The sequence below is a fragment of the Dipodomys merriami genome, unplaced genomic scaffold (genome assembly GCF_024711535.1).
Source record: "Dipodomys merriami isolate MVZ:Mamm:240054 unplaced genomic scaffold, mDipMer1.0.p SCAF_2, whole genome shotgun sequence".
Lineage (NCBI taxonomy): Eukaryota > Metazoa > Chordata > Mammalia > Rodentia > Heteromyidae > Dipodomys > Dipodomys merriami.
In genome coordinates, this window is record NW_027203381.1 from 119,816,347 (window position 1) to 119,836,429 (window position 20,083).

Sequence of the window (20,083 nt, forward strand, 5' to 3'; positions counted from 1 at the left end):
TCAAACCCCCCGAGGTCTGGCCGGGACGCGGGGCAGGCTGGGGGATGGCCCCTCCAGTCAAGCCAGGGTTTGAAGGCTGGGGCTCGGCGGGCCCCAGCCCAGGATCCTTGCCCTGCTCCCACCTCCCGCCCCGCTCTGCTTGCTCTCCACCTGGCACGGTGTACACATGGCCCCCAGAGCTCAGGCTGGGATTTGGGGTTCCCTGTGACGGCTTCGGAGGCAGATGGGCTGAGAGGTGGCCCACAGACAGCGCACCCCCACACCCCCACAGTGGGGTGACCAGGGACCCCTGCCACATCCTGGCATCGGAACCTGGACGCCGCAGCCTCCAGGCTACGAGAAATAAATCGTGCCGGAGAAAACAGGGCCCCACGCGCCCTGCTGCCGTCCCCGCGCCCCGCCGCCATCCCCGCGCCCGCCGCCATCCCCACGCCCCAGCCCCCCATACGCCCTGCTGCCACCAGGTCCACAAACCCGGCCCCACACAGGGAAGCACCCACTCCCTGCTCACCCCAGCTCTCCTCCACCAAGGACTTCCAGAGCTCACATACAGAAACCTATGACGCTTGTGAGCCCCTCTCCGGTGGCTCCCTCTGGATTGGGACCACTGAGCATGCGCGCGCACACACACACGTCTACGTAGGTTTTTTTTGGTTGTTGTTTTTTTGAAAAATAACCATCTTCACCAGGTGCGGGTGGCTCACGCCTATAATCCTAACTACTCAGAAGGCTGAGGTCTGAGGATCACGGTTCGAAGCCAGCCCAGGCAGGAAAGTCCATGAGACTTTTTTTTTTGGGGGGGGGGTCCGGTCATGGGGCCTGAACTCTGGGCCTGGGCGCTGTCCCTCAGCTCTTCAGCTCAAGGCTAGCGCTCTACCACTTGAGCTACAGCGCCACTTCTGGCTTTTTTCTTTTTGCTTATGTGGTGCTGAGGAACCGAACTCAGGGCCTCATGCATGCAAGGCAAGCGCTCACCACTAAGCCACCTTCCCAGCCCAGAGACTCTTATCTCCAGTGAACCACCCAAAGCAGTGGCCAAGCGGTAGAGCACCACCCTTGAGCAGGAGAGCTAAGCAAGAGTGAGCATCCTGGACAAGCGTGGGCACTGGCACGAGTAGGTAATCACTCTGGAGAAAAGCTGGGGTATGGAAGTGGGCAGGGCATTCTGTCCCCTGCCTGTTGGGAACAGATGTCCACCCTGGCAACTCTTCGTCTCCCCACACCAAGGAGACCACGCCAGAGCCACACCAGCCAAGCCTGGAGACAGGACAGGCCACAGGTCAAGGCTCCTGCCCCGGTGGTGTGGGACACACCTCTCCTTGGGAGAGAGGACAAAGGTTAGGCCTGTCGTAGCCCATGGCCCGGGCAGGGACGGCTGCCTGCCCTGGGACCTCGGAAGGCAGCCCCTCTCTGGCTGGCTCAGCTCTCCTCACCTCCCCCTGCTGGGGGTCCCCGCTGGGGCTGCACTCCGTGGCCCCAGATTCCTACACAGCGGCCACAGGGTCTGCCCTAAGGACAGGGATTCTGGCCCAGCCCTGATCAATAGGACATGTTTAAGGCGCCCAGATTGTATGGCCAGTCCTGTCTTCTCTCCTCATCTGCCCACTGGCTTCTTCATCCTGAGACCCACAAGCTTCTGCATCTGGGACCAGCTCCCCCTGCTCTCCACCTGCCGTCTCCCACTGTCCCGCCCCACGCCCACGCTTCTACATGGCTGCGCTTCCGGGTGTCCCAGCCCAACAGCCTCAACCTCCTCCTCCGCCCCTCCCACCTCTCAGCGTTATTCCTCCTAATGTTCCGTTGCTTACGGTCTACGCTGCTTCTCCCACCTGCCAGGACTTGGGTGTGGGACAGGGGCGCGGTGTGTATTCACTTCACGAGAGCACACCTACAAGCGTGCTGCAGTCTCACCCGCACTTGGCAGGGAGGGCTGAGTGGGAGAAGCAGTTTTCAATCTCCCTCAAGCAGAGTGGGGGGAGGGAGGGGTGTGTGGGGGGGGTCTTCCCTGGCCGCCTGCCTGACGCCAGCAGGGAACATGACAGGCGAGCCATGTCCTAGTTAGCAAGCAGTTCTAGAAGAGGCAACTACAAGCTGCGTTGGCTGGACCCATCAACCTGCTAAAAGCAGGGCGGAAGCTGGGCCCCATGCCCCGCCCCCACGGGCACCTGTGTTCTTTGGGTTGAGCCATTCTCTCCTGTGTGACTTTGCTGCCACCTCCAGGAAAGGCAGGGTTTACCAACGAGTATCCGTGACAAAGGTACAACTGCCCCAGCGGACAGGCAAGGCCATGCTCTTAGTGACTGCGCCAACAGGGCAAGACTTTTCCAAATGGGAACAGCCGAGACCGCGGGGCGGACCACCTCCAGCGGCCGAGAGGACTGGCTGTGTCCCCCGCGGGAGTCAAGGACAACTTCTTCAGAACCCCAGCTGGAGCGCCGACCACCGGACACCACCTCCCACACCAAGAAACCTGCCTACGGGGTGGGGTTGCTTTACTCATGCAAACCCTTCTCCTAGGTCTCAATTCTATTTGACCTGTGGCTGAGGTCTGGGGACGGCTGAAGACATACTCAAGCGCTCTCTTCCCCTGGCGGCCATGTAGTAAATCTTAAATCTTCCTCGGTCCTTCACCTCCTCGCATCATTTGGCATGTAGGGGAGAATGGCCAGATCCGAAATGTGGAATTCCTAGACAGTGTGCTGGGGTTAAAAACCCAGTTTCACTTTTTTTTTTTTTTTTTTTGGTCGGTTGTGGGGCTTGAACTCTGGGCCTGGGCGCTGCCCCTCAGCTCTTCAGCTCAAGGCAAGGGCTCGACCCCTTGAGCCACAGCGCCACTTCTGGTTTTCAGGTGGTTTATTGGAGGTAAGAGTCTCATGGACTTTCCTGCCGGGGCTGGCTTTGAACCGCGATCCTTAGATCTCAGCCTCCTGAGCAGCTAGGGTGACAGTTGCAGGTGTGAGCCACCGGGGCTCGGCCAGTTTGTTTTCTAAAATACAATCATTTTAAGATAAACTATTGACGTGCCAGGGTGCACGTGTGTGTCCGTGTGTGTCCACGCGTGCGTGTGTCCAGACCGGGTCTCCCCTGCAGCCCAGGCTGGCCGCGCGCTCCCGATCCCGCCTCGCCTTCTCATCAAGGGATCGGATACAGACACCACTACCCCAGCTTTGGTCGTTGTTTTCCCCGGAGTAACTGTCCTGTCTGCAGACGCACCTGTCCCTCCGCTGCACTAGCAACCTCCCTCCCCCCTCCCTCATCACGGGGATGAGACGAGCTGGCAGCGCGGCCCACGCCAGGGGTTCGAGCCCGCAGCTCCGAGGTCTCCGCTGGAAACCCGGCCCTCTCCTCCCGGGGCCCGGGGCGGGGGTTCCAGGGACGCCGGGACGCGGCGTGGAGCGCGTGGGAGCGTGCGGGCTCCGCCCCGCGGGTCGCGGCGGCCGGCCGCGGGGAGCGCCGCTGCCCGCCGCCCCGGGGTGGTCGGGCCGGGCCCTCCCGCGAGGCCGGCGGGCTCCCGCGCGGCCCGGCGTGTGAGCGGGAGCGCCGCCGCTGTCCACGCGCGCCGCGGGGCCCCCGCACGGAGGTGAGCGCGAGGCCCCGGCCGGCCTCTCCCCGCCGCCACCGAAGACGAAGCGCGGGGGGCCCCGAGGACGCGGGTCTCGGGCCGGGGCCCTCCGCGCTCCCCCGGGGTCTTTCCCGCCGCCCCGGGGAGGGCGCCGCGCCGGGGGCCCCGCACCGCCGTCCCGCCGGGCCGGCCCGGGCGGGGGAGCGGGGGGCGGCGGGCGCGGCGGGCCGGGCCGGGGGCGGTTGGGCTCGCGTGGGCGCCGGGGCCCCGGGTGGACGGTTGGCGCGGCCCGGGCCGGGTGGGCGGAGGCCCGGGCGGGCGGGCGGGCGGCGCGCGGGGCGATCCCGGAGCGGCTCCGGAAATCCAGCCGGGTTTTGACTCCGATCGCCCGCGGCGCCCGCGGCCGGCGAATGTAACAAAGAACAGTCGGCATGGCGGCTGGACCGGGGCGGGCGCGCCGGCGCGGCGGGGCGAGGGCGGCGGCGGGCCGGGCCGGGCCGGGCGCGGGCCGGGCCGGGCCGGGCCGGGCCGGGGGGCGCGCGGCGGGGCGGGCGGCGGGCGCGGGCCCGGGGCTTTACCTGCCTTTGGAATGTGCAGAGCGGGGTCGGATCCGGGCTCCGGGTTGCGATCCGCTCCGGAAACCGCGCAGCACCGGAAGCCGCGGGGCGGCGGCGGGGCATCCTGGGAGTTGTAGTCCGCGGGGCGGCGGGGAGCCGGGGCTGCGCGCCCGGGGGCGGGGGCCGGGCCGAGCGGGACCTGGCGACCCGAGGGGACGGGCGGCCACGTGAGCCCGGGCCGGACGGGGGCGGGAAGCCTGGGCAGCCACCGAGGGCGGACGGCGGCGCGGGTGGGGGGCGCGGCGCGGGCGGCGGGGGTCCGGGGTCCGGGCGCGGCGCGGGGCGCGGCGGGGGGCGCGGAAGGCCGGGGGTGGCGGGGTCCGGGCGCGGCGGGGGGCGCGGAAGGCCGGGGGTGGCGGGGGTCCGGGCGCGGGGCGCGGCGGGGGGCGCGGAAGGCCGGGGGTGGCGGGGTCCGGGCGCGGGGCGCGGCGGGGGGCGCGGAAGGCCGGGGGTGGCGGGGTCCGGGCGCGGGGCGCGGCGGGGGGCGCGGAAGGCCGGGGGTGGCCGGGTCCGGGCGCGGGGCGCAGCCGGCCGCCCTCCCTGGCCGCCGCTGCCCTGCGGGGACAGGCCCGGGGCCGCCGCCGGTCCTGATGGTTCTGACGTGAGCGGAGCCGCCGCCATTCCGCGCTTCTTGTTCCACCGGAGCAGTGCACGCGAGGGGCGAAGCCGAGAAGGCCCCCCACGACCACCCCTCAGCCACCGCAGACCACCCCACCCCATTCCATCCCACCACCACCATCCCACCCACCACCACCACTATCCCACTACCATCCCACCCCACCCCACCACCTCATCAACCATCCCACACCATTACCACCACCCCTTAACCACTGCATAACCACCAGAAAACCATCCCTTAACTATCTCATAACCACCACATAACCATTCTAGAACCACTTATAAGTACTGCTTAATCATCCCTTCATCAACCAATAACCATGCTTTAACTACTCACAACTTCCTGAAAGTCATCCCATATCTACCCAATAACCATCCCACAGCCACCTCCTTCCTAACCACCCCTAACCACCCCACAAACACCTCCTGACCACCCATAACCACACCACAGCCACCTCATAACCACCCCACAACCACCTCCTTCCTAACCACCCATAACCATCCCATAACCACCTCCTGACCACCCATAACCATCCCACAACCACCTCCTGACCACCCATAACCACCCCACAACCACCTCCTTCCTAACCACCCATAACCATCCTATAACCACCTCCTGACCACCCATAACCATCCCACAACCACCTCCTTCCTAACCACCCATAACCATCCCATAACCACCTCCTGACCACCCATAACCATCCCACAACCACCTCCTAACCACCCATAACCATCCCACAGCCATCCATAACCACCTCCTAACCACCCATAACCATCCCATAACCACCTCCTGACCACCCATAACCACCCACAGCCACCTCATAACTACCACATAACCATTCCACAGCCACCTCCTTCCTAACCACCCATAACCATCCCACAGCCACCTCGTAACTACCACATAACCATCCCACAACCACCCAAGTCATCCCTTAACTACTGCATAGCTACCCGAAAACCATCCCGGAACCACCACGTTAACCATCCCATACACACAGAAGAGCAGATGTGTAAGATGTCCCCACTCTGTTCTGCAGCTGGTTGGTGGGCTGATGGGAAGAGCTCCATCCTGCACGGTTGACTGTGATGGTGTGGGTCTGCTTCCCTTGCCCTTTGTGAAAATAAAATAAAATAAATTGGCCTGAAACAACACCACCCTTTTCTCCCCCAACTCTGGAATTGGAGGTATAAATCTAGGGAACACATGGGCAGCATGGGCAGACAGGGCTGGGATCCCTGTTCAGGGCGCTGATGAAGGCTGCAGGCGGGTTGAGATCTCTGGTTACTTCTGTCCTTTGCTTTTGCTGTGACCTGTCACCTCTTTCTTTTGTGTGCGCTGTTACTTATTTAGTGTACATATGGGCAGACCCCGGATGAAGAGCTGGCCTTGGAAACCTGGAACAGCCAAGGTAGAGATGAGGGAGAGGGACAGGAGGAAGGCTGGAGGGAGGCGGGACATTATGGCTCTGTAGGATGTAGTAGGAGAAAGGTTGGCTTCCTGTAATACAACCAGAAGCCGCTGTGGAATGGGGGCAGAGTGAAAGGCGAACCCCACCGTACAGCACTGGTGAGTGGCTGTGCCGGACATGGTACACCCTTCTGATGGTGCTCAGCCATTTCCAATGTTACACAAGAGCCATTCTGTACAGAGGCCCTGCCCCTAAGGTAAAGGAACCCTTGTGTATGGGATTGCGGTGAGAGGCATCTGCAATTCCTGTGCCTATTCAGATTCCCAGGACAGAAGTGGAGCTGTGGCTCAAGTGGTGGAGTGCTAGCCTGGAGCTAGAGCTACTGGGGGGGGTTGGGGGACAGATGTGTGGAGAGGGTGAAATAAACAGATTCCCTGGCAGAGTGAACACTTCTCACACAAAGGGCCACTCTATAGTAGACCCGTTACCTGTGAGTACAGGTTCCACAGAGACGCCACTGAAGAAAACCTGCGTGCTCAGGATTCTGCTCAACACTGCACTGAAGACATGCATCCCCGTACCACCGCCGACTTTCAGCAAACCTCCGTTCCACTCTAATTAGTTATCCACACGCACTTTATCTGACATCATTTGTTTGGGGGAGGTGTATTTTCACAAAGGGCAAGGGAAGCAGACCCACACCATCACAGTCAACCGTGCAGGATGGAGCTCTTCCCATCAGCCCACCAACCAGCTGCAGAACAGAGTGTAAGGCCGCGTTAGGACGCAGCAAGCTGGCGGTGCACTGACACGTGGACTTGGAGTTTTTATTTTTTTTGGTCGGTTGTGGGGCTTGAACTCTGGGCCTGGGTACTGTCCCTCAGCTCTTCAGCTCAAGGCAAGCGCTCTACCACTTGAGCTACAGCGCCACTTCCGGTTTTCTGGTGGTTTATTGGAGATAGGAGTCTCCCAGTCTCTCCTGCCTGGGCTGGCTTTGAACCGCGATCCTCAGATCTCAGCCTCCTGAGTAGCTAGGATGACAGGCGTGAGCCACCAGCGCCCGGCTCAGGCCAATTTTTTTAATCACTAATGCAAAGTACAACCTGTGAATGACACTCTTGGTTTAAATGGGGAAACTAGGGCTGGGAACATGGCTTAGCAGTAGAGCGCTTGCCCAGCATGCATGAAGCCCTGGGTTCATTCCTCAGTACTGCATGCACAAAGGCGGAAGTGGCGCTGTGGCTCAAGTGGTAGAGTGCTGGCCTTGAGCAAAAGAAGCTCAGGGACAGTGCCCAGGCCCTGAGTTCAAGCTCCAGTACTGGCAGATATAATAATAATAATAATAGTAATAATAATAATGGGGAAACGTCAGTGTGGTTTGCCCGGTTTAGTTCCCAGGACAGTCCTGGCGCTCTGGTGTGGCAGTGGTCTGGAGTGGGAGCTGTGCCCCTCTACACTGGCCACGACTGCGGACACCGAGCTGTGTGAAGCGCGCTCCAGCGTGACTTGAACGTTGAAGGGCAGCTCAATGCTCGATGCACTCACTGTCTGGCAGAGGTGAAGGCGCGGGTCAGGATGACTCAGAGGAAGGCAAGTGGAGGGGGAGAGGAGGAGGGGAGCCGGGGAACCCCAGTGTTCTGGGGTCTCCAGATCCTCAGGCGTTTGCCGATGACCACAGAGAGGAGGTGCCGCCAGTGGTGTGGGGACTCCTGCACCACGCAGGCTTCAGTGTCACCGCCCACCACGGCTGCCACGCCCTGCAGGCCGACTCCCATCTCCTGCACCATGCAGGCCGCCTGCTTTGGCAGGACATGGGCAGCAGGATCCGGGGGCTCGCTCAGCACTCGCCTGCCTTCACCCCCAAGGGCTGAGCACAGGTCTTAGTGGATCACATGGGTCCCACAGCAGACTCCCAAGGGTGACAAGCACCATAGCTCCCCCTCCCCCTCCCCTCTCTACCCCCCTCCCAGATGCACCCGCTGGCCTGGGCCAAGTCAACCCCAGCTCGCAGCACCCATTGTTCCTCACAAATCCCCGAAAGGTCCTGGAACTGCTCTCTATGGTGGTCTGGGCCCCAAACCTTGACCCCATACCAACACGGCAATCTCCAATTAGCCACCCAAAAGCCCAAAGTGGAGGTGTGGCTCAATTGGTACAGCACCAGCCTTGAGCAAAGAAAGCCAAGTAAAGGCATGAGGCCTTAAATTCAAGCTCCTTGAATTTGAGGATCGCCCCCCCCCCGGTCCCCCAGTGTGTAGTAAATGAGGTTGTCCCAGCCCTCGGCTCCAAACACCCAAGTGGACAGACATGTCTTTGCTCCCGACCACAAAGCACCTGAAAGGAGAGGGAGGAGCTGCAAGGGCTCACAGCCGCCGAGAGCGCCTGAGCTCCAGTCTGCATTAAAAAAAAAAAAAAGTAGCCAGGTGCCAGTGGCTCACACCTTTAATCCTAGCTACTCTGGAGGCTGAGATCCTGAGGATCTCAGTTCAAAGCCAGGCTGGATAGTAAAGTCCGTGAGAGTCTTATCTCCAATGAACCACCAGAAAACCAGAAGTGACGCTGTAGCTCAAGTGCTAGAGCGCTAGCCTTGAGATGAAGAGCGGAGGGACAGCACCCGGGCCCAGAGTTCAAGTCCCTTCCCAAAGACTAAAGGATGTTGCAGCTTTCCACGTTAGCCAGCGGGCCAGAAGCCCAGGAGGACACAGGGAAACACAGGGCGCCATGTGCGGTGTTTCATGTGTACATTTATTTCTTTCAGACATGGTTCACAGGCTGGCCTCACCCCTCCAAAGGCACCTGCCCGGGGCCCGGGGCGCCTCATGCAGAGCCGTCCCCATTCCTAACGTGCTGCCAAGGAATACACTCACAGTCAGGGAGCCGGGGCGCCAGGCAGCCTCTACCCAAACCTGCCTGTGTACCGGGAGGACACTGGCTTTCTTCCCTTTTGGAAACGTGGGTTTGACCTGACATTGGGGGAGAAAAGCACAAACTCCAAGTCCACGTGTCTGTGCACCGCCAGCTTGCTGCGTCCTAACGCGGCCTTACACACGGGAGGGCCTGAGCTTGCTTTGCAGGATCTGATGGGGTCTCTGGCAATTGCGTCTTGGCTAGTCTGGCCAGTGGAGGGGGCCCAGCACAGAGGTGGGGGGGGTGGTGCTGAGACTTGTTTCTACCTGTCAGGCCCGAGGGCTCTGCATGGCCCGCCTTGAGTGGACCTGTCCTGAACACACCTGCTGGGGGTGAGGGCCACGTGCACACGTTTCCCCTCCAGCTTGGAAAGTGCCAGTATACCACACAAGCACCCAGCCCAGTGCAAGCCTACAGTACCAGCACCTGACTCGTAATGGGTCAGCTGCGGCTGGCCAGGGAGGCCGGGGGGGGGGAGGAGTGGGGGAGACCAGGGCTGGCTCTGGACTTAAACTTGATTAAAATAAAGTGCTCTGTCCAAGTCCCCTTTCCCACAACAGGTTTTCGGTTGGACAAAGATCTTTTTTATTGCTACATCTGTATACATACACACACACACACACACACACGCACACACACACACACACACACACACACACACACACACACACACACACACACACACTTAAAGCTCTATTTCATACCTCCACAGAGGACACGGTACAACCTTAAACAGAGTAGAAGAGACAGGTGGCCAGCTCACAACCTGAACACCAGCCTCCAGAGTGATGAACCACGCCTAGATTAGTGTCCCCAAGGAACTGCTTTTGAAATAGCACTCCTCAGAAAAATCCCACCAGGACAGACACCCCTTAAAGCTTATATGAGAGGCAAGGGTGAAAGGTGAAAGGTGAGCCGCACGTGAGTGCTAGCATCTGATGCGGACGTTCCCTCCATCTTCACCTTGAGTGACACTCGCTCTTGCACAAATGCGCTGCACCATGAAAAAGCAGACCTGCATAGACAGCTGGAAGGAGCTTCAGTGTCTGCGGCCCATTTTCCCAGTGCTCCCTGAGGCCCCTGCTCCCCCACCCCTGCACCCCACCTCGTCCCGCCCCCCCCACAGTGTTAGTGTTGTGTATTTGGTGGAGACCCTGCTAGTACATCCAAGGAAGGAGAGCCTCGCACACAGGAGCTGGGAACAGGGTGGCTAAAAGCATTTGCTTTTGTTTGGTTTTGAGAGAACGTACACCCTAAAATTCTGTACCTCACATGTGAGTAACTTGAACTTGCCTACTTAAAAACCAAATATATAAATTCTATAGGGCTGAACATCCCTGGTTTAAAAAAAAATCCTACAATTCTTGTGGGGGGGCTTAGCGGGAGAAGTCAGCCTCTGACGCGAAACACGTCTCCTCCCAAGCCCCTCAGATGCAAGACTGGACCTGTGCTGAAGCCCTCACTGAGTGCCTGCACACGCTCCTCCCAGAATCAACCCGTGTGGCGCAGTGTCTGTCCACCACCGGGCCTCACGTGCCACCTGCCTTTCAAGTTCCCATAGCTACACTCGACAGTCCCCCCGAGTGACTGACATCAGAATGCCAGCTTCCAAAACAAAGCGCGCTTGCAAGTCACTTCCAAGTCACTTGATAAACAAATTCCCCTTGTTCCTTTTTTTGCTTCAGCAGGACTTTGCTAAACCTGAGCTCGCTATACAGCACAGGCCCCAAACCCAAAACCCTGCTGCCCCAGCCTCCCGAGTACCTGAATGGAAGGATGCCCCAAGATACCCAGCAAGTTTCTCACATTTATCAGAAGGATAAATGGAGCTTTCCAATCTTACCCTCAAAAACAGAAAAGAAAAAACTCTAATTCTGGCTTTCATAAGGGAGTTTTTGCTCACCGATGGCTCTATTACCTGTGATAGATTTGTTGGAGGATTAATAAAAGTGCCTGTGGTAAGGAGTGAGCCAATTTCACACCCATGAGAGTCGGGTTTCCACGTCGGCCTCCGCAGTCTCATCGGAAGGACGTGAATCTTACGGACAGCCACGCCGACCCCGATGCGAGGTGCTCTGCAGCAAGTGTACCCATGCGTGTTCATATTGAAGCTGTGTTCCAGGTCCATTCTTCTCCCACTGGAGACCAGAAGCAAGGTCTCCCACAAACATTGGCCAGGGCGTGTTCACAGTAGAATTGTAAGGAATTGTAAGAAGAATCACATGTGCACCTTGCCCATTTGTTAAAACCTCCATTCCTAAGACTGAGTCAAAAGCATTTCCTCTATGACTCGAGAACTACTTGGTTTGGCTGATGGCAATATTTGGCAAACACCTGTGTTGTGTGTGTATGTGTGTGTGTGTGTGTGTGCGCGCGCGCGTGTCCTTGTTTTCCGAGTGGCTGCGCACTGCTGCTCCTGGCGTCCCGTGTCAGCTTGCCGTGGGAGGCAGCTGGAAGGTGGATGGCTGACAGCTTTGCACAGGAGACAAGCGCAGGGCTCCTGTGGGCATCTGCGGAGGTGCCCGGCATGCACATTCCTGGTAACCTCGAGAAGTGCTCCTCACGCCGGGCGTAGCACTTACGTAGTGTTTGCATATGTTTTCAAGTTCTATGGCTCATGCTAAAGGCGGATCCCTTCTTGCCCTTGTCGACGCCTCTCAGCTCCCAGCATAAAGCACTGTCTCCACCAAGGAGCCGCCCGGGTTGCACCGGCCCATCTTTGCTGCCAGGCCCACGCTTTCATTCTAAGCAGCGAGTCGGAACAGGTGATCTGGGTCTCACTCACAGCAACCACCAGAGGCACCTGCTCCTCAGGACACTGTGTGGAGCACGCAGCCCTGCGCCAGAGCCGCGCCCCTCACCCCTCCCTGCTCGCAGCCTCCTCCCCACACAACTCCCTCTAAGCCTATCACTGGGGCCACAACGGCCTTCCCCAGTCCAGCCTAGGGGAGGCTCCTGGCTGCAGTGGCAGGCCTTTTCCCTTTAAAAGACGAGGTGGTTGGAAACAACCAAGCTACACCAGCAGACATCTGACCCGCCCTTCCATCCCCTGGCGGGGCCATCCCATCTGAGCTCCAGCCGCCAGGGGGCGCAGCTAGGCGCAGGGCTCCTGGGGGCTGCTGTTCATGGTGTTCTTGCTTCGGTGCCTGGAGAGCAGCTTCCTGTTGAGGAGCCGGGTGAGGGTGGCTCCCTTCCTCGCACGGGGCTCCTCGGGCTGCTGCAGGAACACGAGGTCATTGTGCGACTGACTCATGCCCGGGTCTTTATGCTGGTGCCGCCGGCGGAAGAACAACTTGGCGCCTCTCTTTAGCATTCCTCCTGCAAGAGGGAGGACGGGCGGTCAGAGCAGGGTGGGGTGGGCGCTGGGGGAGAAAGCAGGGGAGAAAGCGGGGCCTCGGCAGCTCTGGAGAGGCGCCTGGCACTGACTGCCTAAGAAACTACCTCAGTCAGCAGCCATGGGGCTGACATGAGGCTGAACTTCCTACCTCAGAGGAGCTGGAAAGTTGGGAGAATGGACTGCATTTACTCTAGCCAGAACTATCAGACAATAAGGCTTGGTGGTACTGGGGTTTGAACTCAGGGTCTTGCACTTGACAGGCTTGACAGGCTGGCCCTTGACCATCTGAACCACAACTCCATGTGTTGCTGGTTATTTTGGGGCGGATGTCTTGCTTTCTCTGATGGGCACGGGACTGCACCCTGTTGTGCACAGTCACTCTGGCTTTAGGCATGGAGGGCACATGGGGGCGGGGGTTTGGAATTGTGCAGGTGTCTGCCAGGTGCCACTCAAGCCAGGCGGGTAGGGGGTGGACAGGAGGGGAGGGGGGAGCCAGGGCCCAGCTCACAAATAAGAAGTGAGTTTTGAGGAGGCGACACTGATTTGTGTGGGCCTGGGGCACCCACTGGCCACGCTGGCTCTGAAGCACCTGTTCCTAGGCCCAGCAACTCTGGGCTGCCCACAGATGGGCCCTGTCCTCAAGCAGGGCAGCCAGATGTCTGCTCCCTGGGGAGGGCCATTCAGCACGGCCTGTGGCCCAACACAGGCTCGAGCACAATTCTGGAATCATCCTATTTCTGGAGAGGTGTTGGGGAAGGGCAGGGCACCCCAGGATCAGCCATGTGGGAGAGCTGGCGCCCCCCAGTTCATCCAGCTTTCTCTTCTAAGCCACAGGCTTTGTTGTTTTGTTTCTTGTCGGTGCGGGGGATCAAATCCAGGGCCTTGCCCCTAAACAATTCTAAAAAGTCTGTTTAAACCTGGCTGCCACACAGCTTACACAGTTACCACGCTTTGCTTGGTGACCAGGGCACAGCCATCCCCAGCTCTGGGGTTGGCACAGGTGACAGTGTGTCCTGCTGGCTCTTGGGAATCAACCCGTCTGACAGCTTGCCTAGGAAGTCCAGTGTCTGTACCGACTCGGCCCCGGTGCTCAGGGACTCAGTCAAACGCTAGTCTAGGTGCTGCTGTGTAGGTGAATTGTGCAGTGGCTGGTAAGGAAAGGAAATTACTAAGACTGGGTGGTACCTGAGAGTCAAAAGCATTTCCTCTATGACTCGAGAACTACTTGGTTTGGCTGATGGCAATATTTGGCAGATTAAGTGGGAGGCCTAGCCCAATCAGCGGAAGGACTTAAAAAGCAACACCTGAAGCCTCAAGACAGTGACAGCAGCTCCTGCCTGAGCCTCCCACCTGCCAAACTGCCGACCTGTCCCGTCAACCTGCCACGGGCCACGGGCCTCACACTCAACAACGCCAATTCCTACCCCAGCCTGAGGGCCCCGTTCCTCTGGAAGATGCCAGCGGACACCACAGCTGCTCAGAAGGTGATGGCGTGTGATTCTGAGCCCACGGAACCTGCTGCTCTGGGCAGAAGGGCGAGCTCAGTGCCCATCACTGTGAGCTGTGGCTCCTCACCAGTGACCCCTACCACCTCCTCTGCCACCCGGGACCAGACCCGCACCCCGCCTCAACTCCCTCCCATGCAGCGGAAGAGTGCAAGAGTCGAAAAGTGAGCTCAGGCCGGGCAGGGGAGGCGGGGTGGAGGAGGCCAGGGGTGGGCAGGGGGAGGTGGGTAGAGGAGGCCAGGGGTGGGCAGGGGGAGGCGGGGTGGAGGAGGCCAGGGGTGGGCAGGGGGAGGTGGGTGGAGGAGGCCAGGGGTGGGCAGGGGGAGGTGAGGTGGAGGAAGCCCAGGGGTGGGCAGGGGGAGGTGAGGTGGAGGAAGCCCAGGGATGGGCAGGGGGAGGCGGGGTGGAGGAGGCCAGGGGTGGGCAGGGGGAGGCAGGTGGAGGAGGCCAGGGGTGGGCAGGGGGAGGTGGGTGGAGGAGGCCCAGGGGTGGGCAGGGGGAGGTGGGGTGGAGGAGGCCAGGGGTGGGCAGGGGGAGGCAGGTGGAGGAGGCCAGGGGTGGGCAGGGGGAGGCGGGGTGGAGGAAGCCCAGGGATGGGCAGGGGGAGGCGGGGTGGAGGAGGCCAGGGGTGGGCAGGGGGAGGTGGGTGGAGGAGGCCAGGGGTGGGCAGGGAGAGGTGAGGTGGAGGAGGCCCAGACACAGTCTACAGGACTGAACTCCACCTGCATTCTGCAGCACAGCTGTCACCACAGTTCAGAATAAAGCACTCACTGTGTGACAAGGCTCCAAACACAACGATGAAAATATGAAAGGCCTGGATTTGGTCAGCTCCTACTGTATACGTTCGATGAGACCACAGACACCGTGTGGCTAGGTGTGTATTACTCAATGCCCATTTTTTCATGTTTAAGGAGAAGGGAATGCTAATTCTAGTCCCGTGCAGTAACGTGAACACTGCACACTCTCTGCATGTGCCAGATGGCCACATGGACCCCTAAATTTCTATGATTAAGATGATTAATAGTCAGGCACCAGTGGCTCACGCCTGTCATCCTAGCGAATCAGGAGACTGAAATCTAAGGATCATGGTTCAAAGCTAGCCTGGGCAGACAAACCCAAGAGAATCTTATCTCCCATTAACCAACAAGAAGCCAGAGGTGGCAGAGTGGAAAAAAAAAAAGCCAAGCAAGAGTTGGAGATCCTGAGTTCAAACCCATGACAGGAACTAAAAAGAAAGAAAAAGGAAATTAATATAAGATAAAATGGAGATGGTAACAGTAACAATACAATTTAGAGAGAAATTGTATGAAACCTGAGGCTTATGTTTAGTATAAAATAACCAAGGTTTTTAAACAAGGGGTAGAGAGGAGAGAAAGAATTAAGAATTCTTCCCTTGGTACAGGCCCCGCCTAGCAAGCAGAAGGCACTGAGTTGAAAACTCAAGTACGGCTTAAAAAAAAAGCTGATGTACAAATTCACAACAGAATTAAACCTTCTTCTAAATGACTGCTCTCGCATTGCATGAATTTCTAAATGCATCTTACTTGTCTGTGTGATCCTGAAGGGCTATAAATAGCTAATTGAAGCGTGTTTTAAACTGGGTGCCACTGACTCATTCCTTTAATCCCAGCTACTCAGGGGGCTGGGATCTGAGGTTAGAAAGCAGTCTGGGCAGAAAAGTCCATGGGACGCTTCTCCCAAATTAACCAGCCAAAAGCCAGAAGTGGAGATGTGGTTCAAGTGGTAGAGTGCCAACTGGAGCAAGAAAGCCAAGCAAGAGCACAAGGCACTGAGTTCAAGCACCAGCACTAGCAAAGCAAACCCACAAAAACAAATACATAAATGTCTTAAAATCTTTTAAACAGGAACACAACAGCCAAGAGCAATGCTGTTGTTTCCCAAACAGCTGCAGATGTCAAATGGACGGGTGAATGGTCCGTGTGCAGCACCAGCCATTAGGACAGGAGGGTCACTGAGGCACTCCGACCCCAGTCTGGGTTCCATGACTCCAGGCACTGTAAAGGACCTCTGATGCCATCACAACTCCATGGTGACCCCTTCCAGTAGGTAGCACCACGAGGACCCATCCAGCCACCAGGGAGACGGGCAGGGAGCAACCCAGGACTACGGGTGAGCACTGCTATACCTTCTACGTGCTTTTCTCATAGTACAGTGACACGCAACTTAAAAACATAAGTCGAAAACAACTTACTGTGTAGGAATTAACTCTGGTAGGCATAGCGATCCTCTTAAGTTAAAGGAATGAGCACGCGATGCAGAGACGGAGGAGGTAAAAAGAAAAGCATGCAAGAGCACCATCAGAATGGAGGACAGTCAGAGTTGGGGCCACTCACCCTGCACGTGCACACGTACACGCCTCCACATATGCACACGCACACGCGCGCACACACACACACACACACACACACACATGCGCGCGCGCGCGCCTGCAAAGAGGCTAATGCAGGGCATTTGGGAGGCTTTCTTCCTTTCCCAGTTATTATTTTAAAACCTCCCCGATGCCGTTGTGGTAAGTCATGCAATTACATTAAGACTTACTATCCTAGCATTTCTGCAGGTGAGGATTAGTGGTATCAAGTCCATTCTTGGTGTTCAACAATGTTGCCAATCCTTTCAAGACAAAAAAATGAACTTATTTTTGGAAACCTTAGCTGAAGCATCACAGTACCTAGATTTCTAGCCAGCCTGCCAAATTCCAGGGGATTCCAAACAGAAGCCTAGAACAGAATCCCTGCGAAGACCAAAGGGTCAGGTGGCATGCTAACATGAAAATAAACACTGGCAGTGGGCACCAGTGGCTCATGGCTGTAATCCTAGCTACTGATGAGGCTGAGACCTGAGGACTTTGGTTGGTAGCTACCTACACAGAAAATTCTGTGAGATTCTTATCTCTAATTAACCACCAAAAAGCCAGATGTGGAGCTGTGACTCAAGTGGTCAAGCACTAGCCTTGAGCAAAAAAGTTCACAGACAGTGCCCAAGCCCTGAGTTCAAACCCCAGTACTGATGGGGGGAGGGAAGGAGGAGGGAGAGGGAAAGGGAAAGCATAAATGAGAAAGAGAGAGAGAGAGAGACAGACAGACAGACAGACAGACAGACAGACAGACAGACAGACAGAAAAGAGAGGGAGAGACCTGGGTGTGGAAGTACACACTTGTAGTCCCAAGCCATATGGAAGTGGACAACAGAATCAAGACCCTGCCTGCAACCCCTCCCTTCCTCAGTTCCCTAAACCTCAAAACACAGACGGAGAATGGCAGAGACAATACAAACTCCACTAACTATTCCAGTACCAGTTTCCAAAAAGACTTTGTTGTGAAATGAAAACTACTTGGAACCACAACACAGACTTATCTAGGATTTTTGCCAACATCTCAAGAGATGCTCAACAGGAATCTTCTAGAAACCTCTGGAATGAGCCAGGTGCCAGTGGCTCACACTTATAATCCTAGCTACTCAGGAGGCTGAAATCTGAGGATCACAGTTCAAAGCCAGCCCAGAAGCAAAGTCCAGAGACTCTTATCTCCAATGAACCACCAGAAAACCAGAAGTGGTGCTGTGGCTCAAGTGGTAGAGTGCTCTCCTTGAGCTAAAGAGCTCAGGGACAGCACCCAGCCCAGAATTCAAGCCTAACAACCGAGAAGGAAGGAAGGAAGGAAGGAAGGAAGGAAGGAAGGAAGGAAGGAAGGAAGGAAGGAAGGAAGGAAGGAAGGAAGGAAGGAAGGAAGGAAGGAAGGAAGGAAGGAAGGAAGGAAGGAAGGAAGGAAGGAAGGAAGGAAGGGAGAGAAAGAAAGGAAAGAAAGAAAGGAAGGAAGGAAGGAAAGAAAAGACAAGAAAGACCAAAACCCTGGGTGAAAAACTAGAACAAAATCTCTGCCAAATGTCTCATTTTAGAAAATCCTGGGTTGAGGACCGGCGCTAGACGTCCGGGCTTGTGTGGAGGCTGCGAGTCCGGTTATGGCTTCCAGCAGGGCAGCGGTGAGTGCAGCCGGCCAGGCAAATGAAGCCCCTGAGATTCCAGACAACGTGGGAGACTGACTCCGGGGCGTCTACCGCTTTGCCATGGATAGGAATGACTTTCGGAGGAACTTGATCCTCAGTTCCGGACTATTTGCTCGGGAGTTTGGCTGGCCAGGAATTTGAGTGACATTGATCTCATGGCACCTCAGCCAGGAGTGTAACCAAATAGACAATCGGAATTCCTGTGCACTACCCAAACTTTCCAAAACAAGAGTATAGTTTATGGCCACCACAAGATAATGCTTGATGGCAGCTGAAGTTTCTCCTTCCTTTTCTAACACTGAAGTGTTTGTTGCCTTGGTTCTGTAAAAAAAAGTTCTGTACATAGTTGTGATGTTTCTGCAGGGAGGTGATCTTTGTTCATGTCCTAAAGGATTAAGAATGGTGTTATAACAAGTATTTGAAATAAAGTCTGTACACAGAAAAAAAAAAAAGAAAGAAAATCTTGGGTTGAGGCAGTCACTCTCCAGGAGTGAAGTGAGCTGTTTGGCTAACATCCCTCTCCCTCTCAGACGCTCAAAGCTGGTGTCCGAGGTAGCCCCTGCATCCAAGCGGGGGGAGGGGGTGGACCCATCATCAGAGGCAGCCCTACCCCCAGCACAGTGCAACCCACATCCCAAAGGCATTGGTCCACTTGCCAGAGAAGGAGAGGCTCTGAGCAGCAAGGGCTAGCGAAGGCAGGAACACAGGGAGACTCTTGGGAGGAAAGAGGAGAGGGGAGGGGGAAGGTGTTTTGTGAAAGCGTAAGGAAGTAAGATTTTGCATTTCAGAATGAACAGGGAGGTGCACTGAGAATTTGGAGGTCTGAAGTCCTCTCATTTTCTCTTCATTTATCTGTATCCATATATCTATATCTTTCAGTGGTTAATTGGAGTTCATCACTACACACATATTAAATTGATGGATCAATTTCTAGGGCTTTCCTTTCCTATAGATCCTGTGAGGTCCAGGTAGTGAGCCCTGCAGCTGAAGCCCCAGTCTCTGCCTGGTTCTCCTGGGAGCCCCTGGCTACCTTGACACTTGACTCTGGTGACCCTCAGATGCCTTGGCTAGCTCAGGAGTGAGCCAGGCAGGGGAGGTACCTCTTGGCACGAACACAAACTAGCCCCAAATGCAGAGGTGATGCAGCCACTCTTACCAAACACACACACACACACACACACACACAAGCCCCCAGAATGCCCACAGCTTTTGGGGGGCTTGCGCACTCTGTACAGGGCAGTTTAGGAAGGTGGGGGTGAGGCTAGATGGACTCATGGAAGACGAAGGGAAGGGAGGCTGATGAGGACTCAAACTTCACATGGAAACCAGGACAGGGCGAAGCCGCAGCGCGGAGGCCCAGGGCTGCTCGACAGGTACCTTTGGTCTTCTTGGCAGTGCCCGGCTCTGAGGCGCTCAGGGAGCTCTCTGACAGCTCGTCCCCATCGGTCTCCAGCAGGGCTGGGCTGCACCACGCTGCTGCCTGAGACCCCTTCTCCAGGTCCCAGCAGTCCAGCTCATTCTCCCGGGGCTCGGGCGGGGCCGGGGTGGGCTCATCTTGAACAGGGGGGGCAGAGGCTGCTGCCGCTGGGGGTGCTGGGGGTACCGGCTCGGAGACAGCATCCGCCTGGCAGGCGTCACCCATGGAGGCCGCGTAGTCCAGCATGAGGGCAGCTTCGTGGTCCTGAGATAGCGAGGTCTGTGGAGGAGAAGGCACCATCAGGCGCTGAGGCCAGGGCCAATGCCAACCCAGGGAAGATGGGGCAGGCAGCGCTCTGCTCACGTCCTCTCGAGAGCGGCGTGCTTGAGCTGCTCGGCATGTGAAATGCAAGGCAGCACATAGGGTTTTACAGGGCGGAACTTGGATATTTCAGACTCAGTTGTTTGGGGGTTTTGGTGCTGATCCTGGGGCTTGAACTCTGGGCCTGGGAGCTGTCCCTGAGCTTTCGTGTTCAAGGCTAGAGCTCTACCACCTGAGCCACAGCTCCACTTCTGGCTTCTTGGTGGTTCATTGGAGATGAGTCTCATGGACTTCCCTGCCCACGCTGGCTTCAAACCTCGATCCTCAGATCTCAATCTCCTGAGTAACTGGGATTATAGATAGGCAC

General features: G+C 57.3%; 3 protein-coding genes and 1 pseudogene across 4 annotated transcripts in view; 1 reads left to right on the forward strand and 3 right to left on the reverse strand.

The window, feature by feature from the left end:
- Prdm15 (PR/SET domain 15) overlaps nucleotides 1-4,188 on the reverse strand; it is a 36,445-nt gene extending 32,257 nt beyond the window's left edge. Inside the window, exon 1 of the mRNA XM_070030746.1 lies at nucleotides 4,141-4,188. The gene's annotated coding sequence lies outside the window, so the exon portion shown is untranslated. The remainder of the gene's footprint in view (nucleotides 1-4,140) is intronic.
- Nucleotides 1,281-4,800, reverse strand: LOC138831898 (basic proline-rich protein-like). The gene is made up of 3 exons (XM_070028906.1): nucleotides 3,261-4,800; nucleotides 1,434-1,484; nucleotides 1,281-1,318 (listed from the first exon to the last, which is right to left on the reverse strand). Exons 1-3 carry the CDS (start codon nucleotides 4,798-4,800, stop codon nucleotides 1,281-1,283), a joined length of 1,629 nt encoding a protein of 542 aa, XP_069885007.1.
- A 5,430-nt stretch (nucleotides 4,801-10,230) lies between these two features.
- Nucleotides 10,231-20,083, reverse strand: part of C2cd2 (C2 calcium dependent domain containing 2) — a 52,735-nt gene continuing 42,882 nt past the window's right edge. For both annotated transcript variants that reach the window (XM_070030750.1, XM_070030748.1), the window contains exons 13-14: nucleotides 19,356-19,674; nucleotides 10,231-12,431 (exon numbers count right to left, since the gene is read on the reverse strand). In XM_070030750.1, the coding sequence (XP_069886851.1) occupies nucleotides 12,208-12,431; nucleotides 19,356-19,674 (543 nt within the window). In that variant the 3' untranslated portion in view covers nucleotides 10,231-12,207. The remainder of the gene's footprint in view (nucleotides 12,432-19,355; nucleotides 19,675-20,083) is intronic.
- On the forward strand, nucleotides 14,748-18,377 carry LOC138832557 (mitochondrial import receptor subunit TOM6 homolog pseudogene; annotated as a pseudogene).

Bases quoted from the DNA above. Each gene is read 5' to 3' on its own strand.
- LOC138831898 (XM_070028906.1), bottom strand. From the start codon at position 4,800: ATGGCGGCGGCTCCGCTCACGTCAGAACCATCAGGACCGGCGGCGGCC. The intron at 1,485-3,260 runs GTGATGAGGGAG...GCCGCTGTGTAG, and splicing joins TGCCAGCTCGTCTCATCCCC to GAATCTGGGGCCACGGAGTG. The intron at 1,319-1,433 runs GTGAGGAGAGCT...CTCTCTCCCAAG, and splicing joins GGGACCCCCAGCAGGGGGAG to GAGAGGTGTGTCCCACACCA.